Below are 20,784 nucleotides of genomic sequence, written 5' to 3'. Positions count from 1 at the left end.
TCAGTGAAAGAATAAGGATAAAAGTCAAATGGCGTTCTAACAGTTTTAATCGTCTGTCGAAAGATGGCAGTAAATGTACTGTAGCTACATAATTTACCATGACAGTAACTCTATTCAAATTAATAATTTGAAATTATCTTTGGTAGTAGGTACGGTACAGCGCCATTTACATCAGCTGTCAACATTGCCGCTACAACTTTTGTACTACTTAGCGCATCTTAGCGTTATTATTAGTTTTTGTTTGTATGAAAGCTAGCGCCAACGTAACCTCAACTTTAACGTAACTATGGCCATAAACTAGACACCTATAATACTCGTTATTGCAACATTTTACAAACAAAATGTATCACAGATAAAATATACGTGAGCACTCTACACTAATATACAGAAACAATGCTCTCATCGAAATTATTGAAAAAAGGAAATTTCATTAAAAATAATCTCAAAATATAATATAAATTGCCTTCATTCACAAATAAATACAAAACGAAGGTGATTTTACCAAGCGGAAAAGAGTATTTTTTTCGTCATATAGGAAGCAAACGAATCGCCTCATGATAAGCAATTGGCGTCGCCCATGGACGCCTGAAACACCACAGGGGTAGCAAGTGCGATGTCGGAATTTAAAATGGGAGTTCTCTTTTCGGGAAGTTTCAAATTTCGATCAAAGCATTATTAGGAAAAATACAAAATGGCACCCTGTTTCAAAATAAACTTCAGACTTCAAACATTAAAACTTAGGCTACTAATGTTAATAAATTAATATAGGTAGTTAATGTATTGCCATATTCTAATACTAGCTCTAATTACGGTACTGACCGCAACACTTAACTGAGTGCCTAGCCAAGATGACAATCTTTCGCAAAGAAACGAAACGCTATCCTGTCTCTATGTCACTAATATGGAAGTGATAGAGAGGTAATAATGTTTCGTTTTCTGAACAATTATCAGTGGACTTTATGCCTTTGTAATAAGGTTGATTATCAGTTAACAGTATGGGCGATGGTACAGTCAAGTGTAATAATATGGGTGCACAAATCATCTCAATAAATATGTACCACAACTCTTATGTCAGTGAATTAAGAACTATGGGACATATTTTTGAGTAAGTTGTCTACACCCATATTTTTACACTTGACTGTACCATACAGTTTAGGTACCATGGTACAATTTGAACCAATTTTATACTTATATACTTCCGTGAGACTTTCCAATGTCCGTGAGACTCTGACATACCAAATATACGAACACGGGTCGCGTTGGCTCGTTTTAATATATTTGATATGCCTGTTGGAATTTACAAACGTATATTACGTATTTATTTATTGTATGGCTTCGTTACATGTCACTGGATACAAAATAATTATTATAATTATTTATGTATAAAATTTAAAGAATAAGTGATGGATCACTGCAAATAAATGTCCTAATAGAGCTAGAATAGTTCCGGCAAATAATGTATCTTTGTGTCGTTTTTCAAAAATATTTCCTTATACCTTGTTGTATTTCTTTGATGACGAGGATATATATGTTATATAGAGATGTGTACGAGAGTATTTTTCGAGATTTTCCAGGGTATTAAACATTTAACACATACATTACTGCCGCTACTGTAGAAAAGTTTCAATTTAAGTTTAACAATATGACTATTTCACAAAATGATAAAATTCAAAAATCAATATGGTAAAATTTAAATAATATGTCAAAATAATGAACTTGAATTAAGAGCTACTTTTTTGAGACCAAGTGCAAGATTATAAATATATTTAGTAACTACATATTGGAATACGTAATGAGATTCAATTTGTCAGATATATTCAATACTATTCGGTATAAATACGTACACGGCGGGAAGAAGTTGATAAATGGCGAGAAAAAATTGAAGAAATTTGAACTTTATTATGTGATTTTATTTTAAGTTCAAATTTCTTCAATAAAATATCTCGAGTTATCAATTTCTTCCCGCCGTGTACGGAATATTCGATGGCACTTTATGTAAATATTTGTCGAAGCCAACACATAAAAACACAAACAAATATTATTGTATAATATTGAATATCTAGTATAAAAAGCTATTAAGGCCAATATATAATATTGCTCTAAAAGTTGGACAGAAGAATATTAATAAAATGCTTTAATCACTACACCTTATAAAACAAAGTCCCCCGCCGCGTCTGTCTGTATGTTCGCGATAAACTCTAAAACTACTGAACGGATTTTCCTGCGGTTTTCACCTATCAATAGTGTGATTCTTGAGGAAGGTTCAGGTGTATAATTTGTTAACCCGTGCGAAGCTGAGACAGGTCGCTAGTTAGATAAATGATAGAGATGAATACGTCATGTATACTTTAGGACGTATAAATCGCAATAAAAATGTAGTAATCTCCAAAAAATCATATACATACAATATAAGTACAGTAACACAATTCCGTGGACCAAATATTTAAGTCCACAATGCGCCCATTATTTTTGTAATGTCAATATTAATTATAGTTTAACTACGTCTCTCTTAAACGGGTCAAGTAAACGACCAACATTAAAAAAATCGCCGAAGAGCTACATTGGGTATAACATCTTTTAACAGATTAACACTATGCTACAATAGGATAGAACATTGGTATAAAACCTAACTCGTGTATAATGTGTGTATACCACAAGCTAACGTTATAAATGCCCTCATCTGGGGCCCATTTTATAGAGCTACAAGTTACAAGAAACACAGTAGGTCCTTTGACCAGTTTTGCTGAATATCTACAGATCTGGGTTCAGAAATTAATCAGAATATTATCTATAGTCAATGTCAGATTTCCTAGGCCATAGACATTTAGACAATTTTCAGGAAAAAGGAATTAAGGGCCACCACAGACTAACGTCTTTTGAGCGTCGGCGTCGAGTCAGCGCTATGGAAAATGGAGTTGTTGCGCAGTTGCGCCAACGTTGCGTCGAGCAGCAGCCATAGAGTTGACTAGACCCCGCGCTCGGGAGACGCTAGTGTGGGGTGGCTCTAAATATTCACCCGAATTTATTCATAGACATTCATATCAGCGACGAAGTCAAGTATGTGTGATCAAGTTTGAATCCCTTAGACATTTGTAACAAGTAACTTTATAAAGTAAAGCCCTGCTAGTTGGAAGTCTTGTAACAAGGCACCGCTTCACCGCTCACAACGAACTAACTACGAAGCACTTATCAAAGTAAATCAACTCCCAAAATGTGTTTATGCACTACAACAGTGGTGGGCAAACTTTCTTCATGGGGGGCCAGAAAGTTTAGAAAATGTAAGTGGAGGGCCAGAATTGTAGCCAAAGTTTATTTTGATTTGTGATAAATTGATAATCGTGGGCCAATGCAACATGCTAATTATTTCATAGGACCGGCGGCGGGCCGGATAAATCCATTCGCGGGCCGTACTTTGCCCATCACTGCACTACAAGATAGACACACTGAAAACGTTCCTAATAGGTACAGACAGATGTAGGTAGTGCATAATTGGTTTCCATCGTATTTTCTCGGAAACGTTTGTATTTGTCATGCTACTTCAGTCAACCTCAGTACTTTTTGTACCGAGACTGTGACTGAATAAATAGCAAGACACGTTGATACGTTTCCGTGAAAATACGATGGAATATAATTATGCACCACATCTGTACTAGCTTCTTTTGGATTTTGTTCCTGTTTCCCCGCTATCTGTTAACGTGTTTGTTATTGTTGATATTGTTGTGGTTTGTTGTTACAGATATGTAGATTCATGAACCAGCGATGTTTTGAACAATGCTCATATTTTACACCATATATTAATTAATAGTTCAATCAGTTAGCGCAAAAACACAAATATATCGTCTGTTTCGCTCGTGCCAGTCACTGGCATGAGCTATATAAAAACTTCATTTTGTCATACAAGTACCAACCGAAAGCACGCTCACTCGCATATTATAATAACTAACAAAGCGTACAAACAATTGACCGCGTTCATTTACGTAGTGTCAAACATCTAACGATAACATACATATTCACAATCACGAATAAACTGCATCAAAATCTCACGTATAAATTCTAGAAAAGTCCGGCTTCGCCGCAGTTAAAGACATTAGCACATAAAACAACCGCCCTTTTCGCACTTAAATGTTAGAGAAGGACGAATGCTTTAACCACGTAAGGCCCAATGTGCATTACAATGTACACTTGGCTTCTAATTAGAATCTTTCTTAAACAAAGTACCTATTTTTATTTCATTGCTTTCTCACACAAACGATATTCGTCTCAATTCACAATACAACAAGGTTCAAATTAAAAATGGGCAATTTTATTGGGCTCTCATATGATGGGCCTTACGAGGTTATAGTGTGCAGTTGTCCAAAGTATATTTTCCTACAATTACAATTCATAATAAACATGTAATATATTTGATTATGGGTGCTCCTACAGCTATAAAATTTCATATCATATTGATATTATAACATCATTTTACTAGCAAATAATATACCTTATGCCGTCGCATTAAGGTTGACGTAAGGTCAGTTCACTGTGTGAATAATGGCACGCATTATATGCTTGATATCATAGTTTTTGCAGAAACACCCTGATATACGCAAAAGCTTTAATTATTAATAGAAACGTTCCTATCTCGGTTACGCAGAAGCACAAACCACAATAATATATAATATCATACGCCGCGAATTGGCAAGTATACTGGGAATGGTCCGAAAGGCGAGGAATCCTAAAATCGTAATTGTCTTGAGTGTCGTATTAATACACGGCATATACAGCTTGGCAAAAAAGAGTAGAAATTAAAGAGTGGCAACACTGTAGTGTCGTCCTTTCAAACCAATTTATATAAGAAAACGGAACGACACTACAGTGTTGCCACTTTTTAATTTTTACTCTTTTTTGCCAAGCTGTACCTTTATCATTATTTATAACGTCGTATCTTATTCTTGTTTTTCCTTGTAACAAGAGTTCATCGACTGGAGTAGTTCCTGTATTTTAAAATTAGTTTGTATTTGACAAACGGTTCTATTTGAATTTAAACCTTAACACACACTAATAAAGTCAATATTTCAAAACACTGCGAAGCCACGTTTTTAATTTGGCTTTTGTTTATTACGTGGTAAGTGAGATAGTCAGATAAGGGTGTCCCGTGCTACTTGATAACGCTATGTCCCGCCTCCGTGCGCGTACTTTAGTGTGACCAAGCATACTTACGTTGAATATTCGGATTTCAAAAAATGGCTACAAATTGAAAAATATAAATAAAAACATTATTTTTGTTTCACTAAGATTTTTTTGCCGATTTTTCGCAACTTATATTACCGTATGGCGTATGGCTAACTGATCAAAAAGAGCCCTGTATAATGAAATGTAACCAAACGTTCATTCAAGCACTTTATAATATCGACTTTACCGTGATTGTGTTAAGGTAGAAAATCAAACAATAAACAATCTGCCGTACCCTGTCTAAATGACCCGTTCGACCGGCGAGCTGCCTTCTCTCTTCTTCTCGAATTCCTTCTTGCTGTTGATCTTGAGGTTGGCGAGGCTGACGTAGTTGCTCCTCGAGATCCCTTCTCGCTTCCTCTCGGGCTTGTCTACTTCTAGCGGCACGTTGTTGGTGGGCGAGCAGCGGGTTAGGGGCTTGGCGGGGGCTTTGATCCTGTTCCTGCCCAGTTCTGTAACAAAATGTTTATTTTAATTATAACTAAATCTTATAATATTGGTTCTGTAATTCTGTATGTGACAGAAATAGATGGCGCCTGTCTGAAAAATATTAAATATGATAGTTGACAAATGTCAGATAGTACCTACGAATATTTGCGCCTCATTAATGTGGTTGGCAGGTTGGGATTTTACAAAGTTCGTAAAATATTCATATTTCAAATTTGTTTGGCTAAAGTGGTAATGAGCAAAAAGCCTAAACTGTATTTTTCGTTATGAATCTTATGAAAGGCGTGTTTAGTTTGGGTGCGTGGTGTGTGCGATTGTTGTATTCCGTAAGTAAAAATCAAGTATTTCAACTGGGTTGATTTCCAACTTAAGCTACGTAGGTACTACAAGAAAATAACAGCACAGCTATCTTGCCAACTCTCGGAGTGAAGTATAAAGGTTATAGTTATATTTTAAGCGTTACCAATAAACTTGTCGTCTCTGGGCTTGCGGTCCCGGTAGCTGAACCGTCCGTCGGCGAAGTCGGGCCGCTCCGTGACCACGTGTCGCCGGAATATCGGCGTCATTGGTTTCCCCAGGCTCGCCAACTTGAGGTCGCTTTTCAGAATGTGGTTCTCCTTTTTATCCTAGCAAACAAAATAATAGGCTATTTGACTGCATTTAAAACAAATTATTTTTCACCACACCAGCTCGGAAAGGCTTACTTTGCACTTCAAAAACTGATAGCAAAGTTGCATTTTAGTCACATGTGAGACAAAGTAATCAAATGCAAATTTTGAGTTGTTTTCTTATGTTTGCTGGTAGAATTGACTTTTAAATGATAATTTTGGATGATAAATATTTAATAACATTCATTTGGATTTGATTTAGTTTGATTTTGTTTGATATTTTACATTTAATATTTGCTTCAGCTTGGTGTGGTGAAAAATGTTGTGCTTCACTCGGGGGCAAATTTTGATTAACCCTCGTGCTTTGAAGCCCTCGCAACGCTCATAATTTCATTTTTCGAACCAATCGCTACGCTCGTGGTTCAATTTTGGAATCTTTCGCTTGCTCGGGTATCAATATTAGCACGAGCGGGTAAACTACAACTTTGCCCCCTTGTAAAACAAATAACTATTACACCATGCATGAAATAAAGCACCAGAACATTAATAGAGAAACGAAGACAGACATTATTTATAATTATACACAATTTCTATTTTATAATGCGTATAAAACTATAAAGAGTAGGTAATCTGATTGTTTGATCTGAGTGCTTTTACCGATTGCGAGCGAAGTGATTTAAGAAAACAAGTTTAATGCAATACCTATGAAGGAAAGGCGAAATAATTTAAGCGATCGAAACAAGGACCAATAATAATTATAACCTAAAAATCGTGAGTCATTGTTTTTGCAACTGCCAAAATAAACGTCACAAAGCCTCGCCGCAGGATTTTTATTGATTACAGCGCCACCTATCGGCGGATAGCGGAACTGGAGCTTTGACTATTCCCCGGAAGAGAGCCTAAAAATAAAAATCAATTATTTATCGATAGTATTCCTACTCAACACTAGAGGGCAGCTAGATAAATATTCATTAATAGACTAAATACTAAGAAAAATGGAGAACCTAGAACTTATGTTGAAAAGTATCCAAGAAGACCTCAGCCGTCAAAAACTCGAATTCCAAAATATGCAAGAAAGTATAACGAAATCAATAAACGATAACATAAATACAAAGTTTTCAAAAATAGAAGACCAATACATCTCATTAAAGGAGAGGCTAGACAAGCAGGAGACCCAAATGGACAGAATGGAAAGAGAAATGACACAGAGGAACTTGGTAATATTCGGAGTGGACGAAAAAGAAAAAAACTATTTTGAACTAGAAGACACAGTTTTGGATATTATAGAGAATCACGTTAAAATACACTGCACAAAAAGTGAAATCGAGCTAGCTAGGAGGCTGGGAAAAAGGTCAGAAAACCCAAGGCCAATCATGGTTGCCCTCACCACCTTAGGGGCTGTCCATAAATTACGTCATCGATTTTTGACGATTTTGGACCCCCCCCCCCCTATAATCATCCAAAAATCATGCTTCAAATGACCCCATTTCCTACTACTTCATGCTACCGTCATCCGATGTCCAGACCCCCCCCCCCTAATTTGAAATGACGTAATTTATGAATAGCCCCTTAGGGAAAAAAATTGAAATTCTCAAGAACAAATCAAACCTTACGAAAACCAAATATTACATCAAGCAATATTTCCCAGCCAAAATTGTGGAAGAAAGAAAAAAACTAATCACAGAAATGAAAGAGAGAAAAGAAAAGGGAGAAAACATCACACTAAGATACAACAAACTGGTACCGGCTAAAACGAACCAAACAAAATATAATAGGAACAAAAACGACTGGAAAGGCAACAAAAGAAACTTATCGTTATCGCCAGAAAATACAAATTCAAACGATAACCAACGAGAAATAGACAAACCGGTCAAACAAGCCCCGAAGAAAAATAAAACGGATATAACACACTATATAACGCAAACTAAAATTGACCTAACTTTGCCGTCTACGTCAAAAGCTCCCACCTCCCCACAACCATAGCAACTAGCAGCGACCCCTCTACAAACTCCAATACGGCTTGTCACCGCGGAAACATACGACTACAACCCTCCAGAGCAACAATTATACACATGTACTTTTAACGTCAGATCACTGTCATCCAAAGAGAGATTGATAGAGTTTAAGGAAGCAATATCACAGATCAAGTACGACATTATTGGCTTGGCAGAGATAAGAAGAGCAGGCAGCAAAATACTCGAAGACTCTGATCACATACTATGCTACACAGGACAAAAGAAAGGTCAATACGGAGTAGGATTTATAGTAAAAATAAAATATAAAGAAAATATAGACATGTTCTCACCTATCTCAGATAGAGTTTGCGCCCTTCATATGAAGCTCAATAAAATGCCACTATCACTAATACAAGCTTACGCCCCTACGTGTGATGCAAGCACTGAAGACCTAGATAAATTCTATCAAAACCTAGATACAGCAATAAACGAGAGCGGAAGTAATATCATCTTGATGGGAGATTTCAACGCCAAAATTGGAATGCCCAAGCCTTATGAAAGCTCTATCATGGGAAAATACGGTTATGGAGAGAGAAACGCAAGAGGCGAGAGATTGATACAGTTTGCTCTACAAAACAAGCTTACCATAATGAACACAATCTTCAAGAAAAGCCCAAAAAATAGATGGACCTGGATCTCACCTAACAAACAAATAAAAAATGAAATAGACTATATTTTAACAAATATACCCAGAAAGTTTACAAACTTTGAAACAATCTCCAACCTGAACTACCCAAGCGACCACAGACTTCTACGAGGCACTTTAGAAATAACAAATATAAAAAAAAGTAGAGCGAACTTTAGCATAAAAAATAATCAAATTAAATGCTTAAGCGAAGAAAAACATTTCCTGAAAACCCTAGAACAAAATATTGCCAAACACCCCAGTAGCGAGAGTGACAATATAGAACTTCTTTACAAAAAGCTCGAAACAGATATTCTGTCAAGTATAACATCTCCATTATCGAACCCACAGAACAAAACCTCAAAACCATGCATCCTAACAGAAAAAACCAAGAAATTACTTAAAAAACGTCAAGAGCTACAGAAAACAAAACCAAAAACAAAAGAACAAAAAAAAAGAACTCTCCTATCTATACAAAACCACAAACAAACATATAAAGAACGACTACTACAACCACAGGCTAAAAGTTATACAAAAACACATGGAAAGCTCAGGAAGTTCAAAAAAAGCTTTTAAGGAACTGAATAAGGGTAAAGAATGGATATCTGACCTGAGGGAAAATGGAATGCAGACAAAAGGAAAACAGACACGAACAGATATAGTCAATATCGCTACCAACTTCTACCGAAATCTATATTCCTGCCAACAGCCCGACGAAATAGAGATAGAGTGCGAACCCAACACGACGACACCACACAATTTTAGCTCTACCGTAATTATGAAAAAAATTGATAAACTGAAATCTGATAAAAGCCCGGGACCAGACTTTATATCTAACGAAATGCTCAAACTAGCACGAAATGTCATAGCCACGCCTCTTACGCACCTATTTAATAAAATATTATACGAAAAGAAAGTACCTAAAAAATGGACCGAATCAGACATAATATTACTTCACAAAAAAGGCAACCACGCAGATATAGGAAATTATCGTCCAATCAGCCTGCTACCTAGTATATATAAACTTTTTGCTATGTGCTTGCTGGAAAGACTGAACCCCACGATAGAGCAAAATCAGCCGGTAGAGCAGGCCGGTTTTCGAAAAGGCTTTAGCACTATAGATAATATACACGCCGTTGATCAAGTCATCGAAAAATATACGGAATTTAAACGCCCACTCTACCTCGCATTTATCGATTACGCAAAAGCGTTCGACTCTATTTCGCATAATAGCATCTGGAACGCACTTAGAGCCCAAAATGTCCAAGAAAGCTACATACAAATATTAAAAGACATATACAGCAATAGCACGAGCAGAATAAAACTTGACAGAACTGGCGACCCTATAGAGATAAAACGTGGCGTAAAACAAGGGGACCCACTATCACCGAAATTATTTATCTCGGTTTTGCAAAATATTATGAAAGACTTAAAATGGACATCTAAAGGCTTATTTATAAATGGAAAATACCTAAACAATTTAAGATTCGCCGACGACATTGTAATTTTTGCAGAAACAGCACGCGAACTCGAAATAATGTTAAATGACTTAAATCATGCGAGCAAGAATATAGGCTTAGAGCTGAATATACAAAAAACTAAAATAATAACAAACGCAAATGAGAGAGAAATAAACGTAAACTCTAGCCCACTGGAATATGTCAAAGAATATGTATATTTAGGCAAACTAATATCCTTCAACAAAAACAGAAACATCGATGAAATATCAAGACGTATCGCCATTACATGGTCTAAATTCTGGAAATACAAAGAAATTTTAAAATCAAGTCTGCCAATGAAGCTGAAAAAAAGAGTACTCGATACCTGTCTGCTGCCTAGCTTGACATATGCGTGCCAGTCTTGGATATACAACCAACAAGCGCGGAATAAAATACAACGCTGCCAACGTGCCATGGAAAGATCCATACTTAATATAAAATTAATCCAAAGAAGCTTTTCTCCGTTTCATGCGGAGTCAAGCAGGGCTGCGTTCTTGCACCGACTCTGTTTGCACTTTATTTCGCATTTGTTGTTCGGGAGTCTATGAAAAACTTGTCAGAAGGCATAGGCATTCGGTTCCGCATGGATGGAGGACTTTTCAACATTTCAAGGTTTAGATCCCGTACCAAAGTATCCTATGCTGTCATGACAGAAATTATGTACGCGGATGATTTATGCTTTGTCTCAAATTCAGCGGAAGGTCTACAAAGATTAATGTCGAGTCTTCATGATGCTTGCACTACATTTGGTCTTAAAATAAATGTCAAAAAGACGGAAGTCATGGTCAACGTCCCTGACAACGAACCAAATGCGAGTGTATGTATCTGTGACGAGATGTTGAAGCGGGTGGAGAGGTTCAGGTATCTTGGTAGCACGATAACAGCAAAGTACGACCTAGATGCTGAAATAAATGCTAGAATTGGTGCTGCAGCTGTGGCGTTCGGGAAACTCCGGCCAAAGGTATTTCGCTCCCATGACCTAAAGCTCTCCACTAAAATTAGTCTATACATGGCAGCGGTGCTGCCGAACCTGCTGTACGCATCTGAGACATGGGTCCTTTACCGTAAGCATATACGTACACTTGACAGATTCCACCTTAAATGCCTCCGAGATATTATGAATATCAAATGGACGGACCGGGTCAGAAACACAAACGTCCTGAGGCGCGCAAATGTCGGAGGCATTGAGGTGTATCTGATGAGGCGGCAGCTGCGGTGGTGTGGGCACGTGTCTCGGATGTCAGAAGACAGAGTGGCGAAGCGTATCTTCTTTTCAGAACTCCAGAATGGTAAGCGTAAAAGCGGTGGCCAGTACTTACGATATAAGGATGTTCTGAAAAGACATATGAAGAGATGCCAACTAGAGCCCTCTGACTGGGAGCGGAAGGCAGCGCAGCGGCCCGAATGGCGGCGCCTCATTAATGATAGAGTTAACATTTTTGAGACGGAACGCCGCAGTGAGCTCGACAAAAAACGTGATGAGCTTAAGGCTCGGCCGCCAATCCAAAGAAAGAGGAGCAAAGACATAAGGCAAATAACTGGTGTAATCGACGCATTATCATTTGCGCAAAAATTAAAGTGGAAATGGTGTGGCCATACAGCACGAATGCATAAAGACAGGTGGGCAAAAATAACCACCCAATGGCGGGGCCCTGCGGGGACAAGGAATAGAGGGAAGGCTAAAGAAAAATGGCTCGACGAAATCGTGGCTACAGCCGGGCAAGACTGGTCTCAGAAGGCAAAGGACAGGAAAAACTGGCTGAGTCTGGAGGAGGCCTTCACCCGAAGAGGGGTCTCTACAAAATAATAATATATATTTTTTTTAACTATTCAAATCATTTTTTTAAACTTTTTATGTACCATGTAGAGAATCAATAAAGGCTTTTTATTTTTATTTATTTATTTAATCTGATTGTGACGTCACATGCTAGTATTTCATATAAATTATATAGTAGCAAATCGTTTTGACAGTTCGAAAAAAGAAACTGATTTGACTAGTAGTTAAATACCCTGTAAATAGTAGGAGACAATCTTATGTAATAAAACACACATTTATGTCACAGTCTATAAAACAATAGTCATTCGACGAAGCCGGCGTCGCAGGGCCATCGTGCGGGGTGCGCGGGGTGAGTCGCGCACCCGAGCTGCATACATCGCCATTGTTAGTAGCTCGGTACTACTTACAGGGCTAGCGTCATCATCATCATCCTGGCGTCAATCCCGGCTGTGCCCCCGCGCGGCAGTGGCGTGACTCCCATACAAGCCCAAAAGCCGGGCTTGCCCTAAGGCAACTAATTGCCTTACCGAAATTACGTAGTGATAAGATCAATAAAGATTATTGTAAAATCGCGCGCCAAACGAACCCGTATTATTAAATTCAAGCCACAGCGGCCTCGGACCGCGGCACGAGCGTGTTGCAAAATTTTGCCGCGGCGTGGCGCCTCGTCCGCGCGAAAGAAATCAGGCGTAGGATGTTCTAGCTATCCTGCTCGTACTCGCACTCGTTGGCTTGCAACCGTGCTTGCTTTTTCGTCCCGCTCTGGGCACTATCAGTCTACAAACCGCCAAAGAACGATGTAACTATTTGTTGGTATGTATAGCAATTTTATAAGGCGATTTAAGCTTGGCTTTTGTTTGGAGTGAAGTAAGCTGCATAAGGTCGCACGAGCGCGCGTTCGCGTTTACTTCAAGTGTATTATTACTTATTTAGTCGAGCCGAGTCAGTAGTCGAGACGAAAGTAACGAAAGTTTGTTTAAGTGATTAAATAGTGAATGTGGATTTGTTCATTGTTGTGGCGTTTAGTTTAATAAGTGTTAACAATGGATCAAGAAGTGGTTCCTTGGGACGGTTTGAAATGCGTCCACGTTTTAGTCAACCAAAACAAGGTAAAGTCTTTGACCTTTGTCGAAAAACGGGACATAATTTCCGCGGCATAACCAACACCCGACTTGAGTATTTCTCAGTCAAGTCAGTCGCGTCAGAGAAATATCTGTAGGGCCGTCTACAGAACTCATTGGATTGTTGGTTGTTCCCATACAAATAAGATGTATTGCTGGTGTTGCATATTTTTTTCGAACGACATTAACGTTTGGAATACTTCTGGCTATAACGATTTAAAGATTTTTTTTCTGGAGCGATAAAGAGGCACATGGATTCCGGTAAACATATGTGTGCAGTGATTTCTTTTAGCAATTTTGGGAAACAAAGGATCGAGGCCTCTTTGTCGCGCCAATTATCAGAAGAAATATCAAATCATAACATGCGTGTTGACAACAATCGTAGTGTTTTTCAGAGGTTAGTCGATATTGTGTGCCATTTAGCACAGCAAGAACTTCCTTTTAGAGAACACGATGAGTCAAACACTTCATTAAATAGGGGCAATTTTTTGGAACTTGTATCGTTGCTATCAAAATATGACGGCGTTCTACAAAAACATGTTCAAAGCGACAAACCAAGCTCGAGCTATTTGTCTAACAAAAAGATTGTTCTAACCGCACAGCACAACTGTATGTAAATTATTATCGTGTAAATTTGTTAATATTGTATATACAAATGAAATTCACTTAAATAAATTAAACGGCTTTTATCAAAGCCACCGGGGGTATGCAATTGCTGATATGTTTGTTGTAATATTCTATCTAGTAATAGTATGCCCTCAGTGCGCTATGATTAGCTCGCCTCGATACGTTAGCAGATGCATTTGAGTCCGAAGAGTGAAGATTGGACAGTTATTACGAAAACATATCTTTCGGCTTGCCCTACTCCAAAACCCTAGGCACGCCATTGCCGCGCGGGGCGCGAGGACCCGGGGTCCGCTTACAGGGCTAGCGTGTCTTATAGTAAGTCAAGTGTTAAGTCTTGGGCAAATGTGTAAGTCTGTGACAACCCTACTGTGTTCTTGTGCGGTGTCGGGATTTACGCAAACATCAAAGGCGTCGGTCCACTGTTACTTTTTACACTGTGTCTGTCTTATATTTGTGAAATGTTTCTTTTAATTGGCGAATAAAAATGAATATTTCTGATGCGGTTAGAGCAACTGGATGGGTATTTTTACTGGTCACTAATTCTAAACTCGTTCAAAGCAATAAATAATCAAATTTTCCCTCAACTGAAAAAGTTCAGCTTTTGTCTGGTATTCAACCTGTCCAATTTCTTTGTTCAATGTAATGGCGTCTCACTCTCTCATTGAGCAAAATGTGAGACGCAAATACACATTGGATAAAGAAATTGGACAGATGGAATACCACCCTAAGACTTGCTTACGTAAAAATAAACTCTAAACACTTCATCAAGAAGTACACAATCCCTCACCTTGTTATCCTCAACGGGTCGTACGCGATGACCTCTATACAAGTTGCTCGGCGACGCCGGCCGCTGTATAAAGAACTTGCTCCGACTCTTTTCCTCTTTATCATCCATCTCTGTCTTACTCCGCACCACCTCCGCCGTGTTCGGTTTGAAGAGCCTACTAAACTTCGGTGAGAGTAACTTCTTTGTAAAAAATCCGGTTTTTTCCACAGGTTTCGCTTCTTTTTGAATATTTTTCACTGCGACAGCCATAACCGGACTTTTATTCAAATAGTCTATGTTAAATCTCCTACAGTCCACTTCAGGTATTTTCCTCTCGTCCGGGTTCCTCAGGGTAACGTTGGTGACGTCATAGCTGTTCTTCTTGAGTAGATTCTCGCCTTTCTTCACGATGCCTGACAGGAGGTTTTTGGGTTGATCCACTTCCATTTTTTCGAGCTTTTTGAAGGATGTGCCGACGGTGGAGACGTTTCTGAAAATATAAGTAAGTTTAATAGTGAGCTATGAATTTGAACTATGCAATCGAAATACCAATAGACAGTGGTACACTTCGAAACTTCCCATTCCCTTGGTGTTTTTGAATTTTCCATATATTTTGTATGTAATCGCGTGTGTGAGTTGAGAGGTTGAAGACTGTTTCTTTACTTCTGCGATAAACAACACTACGTTTGGGTTTAGCAATTTTATAAGAGACAAAATGGTGCTTGCGGTAGTTATTCGGAAACACGTTTACTATGTCTCGCGGGACGAATACAAATAATCCTACAATTGTCTTTTGGTTGTGCTTAATTTAAGAAATAATTGAAAAAATATGTTTTTGTCGAGTTTTTGTTACTTGACTATGTATTACATTTCCAATTTAATAAATATGCTAAACTTCCGAACAAAGTCTACAAACGATTGACATTGAAAGTTACTCCATACAAAAATGACCTGTCACAGGATTCATATATCTTGGTGGTTTATTGAAGTATTGCAAGGTGATGGATGGTAGTGGTATTGTAAAGTGTTGTGTACCTAGGGTTTCTGCTCGAGAATTCTCGAGGCGAGAAATCTCGAGAAATTTGTCCTAAGTCGAGACGGGAAAAAAATACTCAATGTCCCAGAACTCGAGAAATAAATCTCTTGTGATAAATAAAAAGAAAACACGCGTATAACACATGATGTATATCTATAATGTATTTCTTAAGGTAGTTAAATAAATATGAACAATGTTTTTTTACATTTTCAGGTACTTAAAATATTTATTAGGTAGGTAGTTAACCAACCAAATAAAAAACTACCTTGATCCCCTCCCCCGACCCCTATCGTTCTAGCTTCAAGCGATTTTCATGTTTTGAAACTTTTGAACTATATATCATGACATTCATAGTCTTTTTATTGAAGAACGCTTTAAAAAAATTGTAACTATTACTTATGAAAGCAAAATAATGTTAATGTATACAGGGTGATTTCGGGGTCGTGAGCCAGACCCACTTTTTCTGACTCTGTAAATGATCCACATTATCATATGGTAGTATTTGATTAAAATAGAATTAGTAAAATTTTTCTTATTCTTCAAGTAAAATTAATGTTATACAAAGTAATTATGGTATGACTTTTGACATACGCTGTATGGAAAGCGACAAGACGCCACATTGATAGGGTGATCAAATTGTATGCAAAAAAGTTTTTTCCTACTTGTCGTCTGGAAAATAATCATCATTATTGGTGATAAACAATAATTAACAACATCATTAGGCTCATCTTTGAATTCTGTATGATGTCTGGCTCGCTTGCTCCACGACCCCGAAATCACCCTGTATGATTGCTTGATTTGCAAAAGTGCTTTTCAATAAAAATACACGTCAAGATCTTATCTTCTTTCTAATGCTAAAACAAAAAAATATAGGACCATACCATACCACTATACCAGTACAGGCACTATAGCATAACACGTCGCCGGTGCGCACGCCTGCACCTATAGTGTTTTTTGTTGTTGTATTTTTGATTATTAAGTGCAATTTTTGGTGACAAAAAATTGTCCATATGTTTGATTATTGATTTCACCTACGATTCCTATGAGTCTGATTTGTCAAACGCAAATAACATGGTGTTTTTGCAACTTTCAAAATTTCTCGAGATACTCAAGAAACTCGAGGAATCTTGGTCGAGAATTCCCGTGCCTCGAGAAATTAAAAAGGTCGAGAAACCAGAAACCCTATGTGTACCGTAGCGTATAAGTTGACTCTAAACTGTACAGTGATTTGGTTTATACAGTCAGACTGTATAAATTTTGTTTAATAATTGTAATGTATAAATAAATTACAATTTTCTCTTCTAGGTGTATATAATCTTTTAACACGTTCACTGGATGATTTGCGGGGCAAAGCATGCTTAATTATGAGTTACATTAATTGCCACAGCGAGGCTGTTAAATAATTACCTATGCCAGTCAGTAATATCTTCAAGATCGTCATCCGAGGAGTCAGAGTCGTCATCGTTGAGCGGTCCGTCGTCCTGACACTGGTCGGGGATGCTGTGGTGGCGGCAGAAGGGCAGCGGGGCGTTGCGCTTGGCCCGGGTCTTACCTGTGCCAGTCAGTAATATCTTCAAGATCGTCATCCGAGGAGTCAGAGTCGTCATCGTTGAGCGGCCCGTCGTCCTGACACTGGTTTGGGATGCTGTGGTGGCGACAGAAGGGCAGCGGGGCGTCGCGCTTGGCCCGGGTCTTACCTGTGCCAGTCAGTAATATCTTCAAGATCGTCATCCGAGGAGTCAGAGTCGTCATCGTTGAGCGGCCCGTCGTCCTGACACTGGTCTGGGATGCTGTGGTGGCGACAGAAGGGCAGCGGGGCGTCGCGCTTGGCCCGGGTCTTACCTGTGCCAGTCAGTAATATCTTCAAGATCGTCATCCGAGGAGTCAGAGTCGTCATCGTTGAGCGGCCTGTCGTCCTGACACTGGTCCGGGATGCTGTGGTGTCGACAGAAGGGCAGCGGGGCGTCGCGCTTGGCCCGGGTCTTACCTGTGCCAGTCAGTAATATCTTCAAGATCGTCATCCGAGGAGTCAGAGTCGTCATCGTTGAGCGGCCCGTCGTCCTGACACTGGTTTGGGATGCTGTGGTGGCGACAGAAGGGCAGCGGGGCGTCGCGCTTGGCCCGGGTCTTACCTGTGCCAGTCAGTAATATCTTCAAGATCGTCATCCGAGGAGTCAGAGTCGTCATCGTTGAGCGGCCCGTCGTCCTGACACTGGTCTGGGATGCTGTGGTGGCGACAGAAGGGCAGCGGGGCGTCGCGCTTGGCCCGGGTCTTACCTGTGCCAGTCAGTAATATCTTCAAGATCGTCATCCGAGGAGTCAGAGTCGTCATCGTTGAGCGGCCTGTCGTCCTGACACTGGTCCGGGATGCTGTGGTGTCGACAGAAGGGCAGCGGGGCGTCGCGCTTGGCCCGGGTCTTACCTGTGCCAGTCAGTAATATCTTCAAGATCGTCATCCGAGGAGTCAGAGTCGTCATCGTTGAGCGGCCTGTCGTCCTGACACTGGTCTGGGATGCTGTGCTGTCGACAGAAGGGCAGCGGGGCGTCGCGCTTGGCCCGGGTCTTACCTGTGCCAGTCAGTAATATCTTCAAGATCGTCATCCGAGGAGTCAGAGTCGTCATCGTTGAGCGGCCTGTCGTCCTGACACTGGTCCGGGATGCTGTGGTGTCGACAGAAGGGCAGCGGTGCGTCGCGCTTGGCCCGGGTCTTACCTGTGCCAGTCAGTAATATCTTCAAGATCGTCATCCGAGGAGTCAGAGTCGTCGTCGTTGAGCGGCCCGTCGTCCTGACACTGGTCGGGGATGCTGTGGTGTCGACAGAAGGGCAGCGGGGCGTCGCGCTTGGCCCGGGTCTCGAGCCCCTCCACGGACTGGTTCCGCAGGAAGGCCGGCATGGTGGGGGAGTCGCTGGGCCGCGGGTCCAGCCACTCCGAGATGTCGTCCACCTGACACAAAACGTGATAAATAAATAAATATAACAAGGACCACAAATTGACTAACAAGGAAACATACCCTACTGTCCGGCTCCGATTTGATTTATTTTTAGGGTTCCGTACCCAAAACGGGACCCTATTACTAAGACTTCGCTGTCCGTCCGTCTGTCTGTCACCAGGCTGTATCTCACGAACCGTGATAGCTAGACAGTTGAAATTTTCACAGATGATGTATTTCTGTTGCCGCTATAACAACAAATACTAAAAACAGAATAAAATAAAGATTTAAATGGGGCTCCCATACAACAAACGTGATTTTTGACCAAAGTTAAGCAACGTCGGGAGTGGTCAGTACTTGGATGGGTGACCGTTTTTTTTTGCATTTTTTTTCCGTTTTTTTTTTCATTATGGTACGGAACCCTTCGTGCGCGAGTCCGACTCGCACTTGCCCGGTTTTTTATATATGTTATAGAGTAGTCTAAAATAACAGATAAGTATTATAGCGCCTCAAACTCAAACTATTGGGAGAAATTGTCCTCCAAAGTACTGAAAAGTGACTAAATTCTGTAGTTTTTTTCGTCATAATTTCATAGAAGTTTGAGGTTTAAAATAACACTAACGCAGTGCACTGCGTGTGCTTTCAAAATCGTTGCAGACTTATTTTTGTTTAACTCTAGTTTGAGGCCCGGGAAAGGACATAAGGGTAGTATTCCACCTTTCCAATACTTCATGAAATGTGCATTGCATGTCTCATTAAGCAAAATGTGAGATGGACAAAGAAATTGGTGGATCAGATGGAATAGTTGGAATACCATTTTCTCTTTCATTAAGCAAAATATGCAAATACAAATTTGGCCAAATATTGAACAGGTGGAATACCACCATAAGATAGTTTTTATCAATCATCATCACCGACAGAGTTGATGTGATGGTCACTCACTGTTGATGAGTAACGTACCTTGGTGATGTCGATGTTGCCAGGCCTCTGCCTCAGTATGTAGCCCGGCGTGTGCAGCGTGTTGTGGGAGCGGCTGAGGTTGGTGTCGGTGACGGTGACGGCCGGCGGCGCGCCGATGTGCGAGGCCGACACGCACTTGCCCAGCGCGCGGCCCGGGGCCGAGGGGCGAGACGTGATGGTCACTTTAGACGGGGACTGAATAAAAAATCAGTATTAGCCGTCAATAGGGAATATTACGCAAAACTCTGCGTAGGGGCGCCCCTACCACTATCCATCACAATCTGGGGTCTACCGCGAAACAAAAAAAAACGAAATTGTCGTACTGCGCGATGTCGGCGAGCAGGCGCGCCTGCGCCGCGGAGTTCCGTATGTGCATTAGCAGCGTCTCTAGCCAGTACTATTGGTAGGCCCTTGGGCCTCAGGTTAGAGGTAGAGTTTACCTTGAGCACCTCCTGCAGCCCCTGCAGCTCGGCGCTGGGCGCTCCGCCGGCCGCATACTGCGCGATGTCGGCGAGCAGGCGCGCCTGCGCCGCCGAGTTCCGCATGTGCATCAGCAGCGTCTCTAGCCAGATCTCGATCACTTCGAAGGTGGGTCTGCAATACATAAATATGAGTTTAAGATTTAAAATTTGATTTTGAATCAATCAAAAAAAGCTACCAAGTGTTTTTACAGTTTCAACACGATCAGCGAATCCGAAGCGTTCAAAAATTGCGTGTCTACTCGCCAGGTCAAAACCCGGGCTCCAGAAAATTAGAGCTTAATCCCTTTATTTATAAACTTACCAACCTCTGTTAAACTTTCTCTCTTTCTAAAAAGCAGTTTGTGTCAAAAATGTCCAAATAACGGATTATCATCGGTTGGTACCATCGCCTACACTCCTTAACTTAAGGCGACGGTAGCGGTGGGTAAAATTTAAGATTCTGTCAATTTACCCCATTTCACACACAAGCGCACTTCACGCACACTACCTCACTTTACTGGGACAGGTCAGTGACCCATTATGTTTTTTTAAGATTGGACTTTTAGTTTAGTATTGACCACTAGCCTCCTTTGACGGTAAAAGCGTTCCATTGAAAGATGAAAGAGAAACAATGCATTTAATCTTGCTTTCCTTGTCTGTTCATGTCACACGTGACGTATCTATTTAGAGTTAGACC

At 40.1% G+C, this 20,784-nt stretch overlaps 1 protein-coding gene across 1 annotated transcript in view; it reads right to left on the bottom strand.

Annotated features, from left to right (window-relative positions):
* Positions 1-4,898: 4,898 nt before the first annotated feature.
* LOC134799928 (LIM domain kinase 1) overlaps positions 4,899-20,784 on the bottom strand; it is a 47,033-nt gene continuing 31,147 nt past the window's right edge. Inside the window, exons 15-20 of the mRNA XM_063772366.1 lie at positions 20,067-20,220; positions 19,627-19,821; positions 18,448-18,680; positions 14,721-15,189; positions 6,125-6,287; positions 4,899-5,666 (exon numbers count right to left, since the gene is read on the bottom strand). Coding sequence (XP_063628436.1) covers positions 5,455-5,666; positions 6,125-6,287; positions 14,721-15,189; positions 18,448-18,680; positions 19,627-19,821; positions 20,067-20,220 — 1,426 coding nt within the window. The 3' untranslated portion in view covers positions 4,899-5,454. The remainder of the gene's footprint in view (positions 5,667-6,124; positions 6,288-14,720; positions 15,190-18,447; positions 18,681-19,626; positions 19,822-20,066; positions 20,221-20,784) is intronic.

Source organism: Cydia splendana, chromosome 19, assembly GCF_910591565.1.
Source record: "Cydia splendana chromosome 19, ilCydSple1.2, whole genome shotgun sequence".
NCBI lineage: Eukaryota > Metazoa > Arthropoda > Insecta > Lepidoptera > Tortricidae > Cydia > Cydia splendana.
The sequence above is the reverse complement of the archived record's forward strand: the minus strand, read 5'-3'. Positions and strand labels throughout refer to the sequence as shown.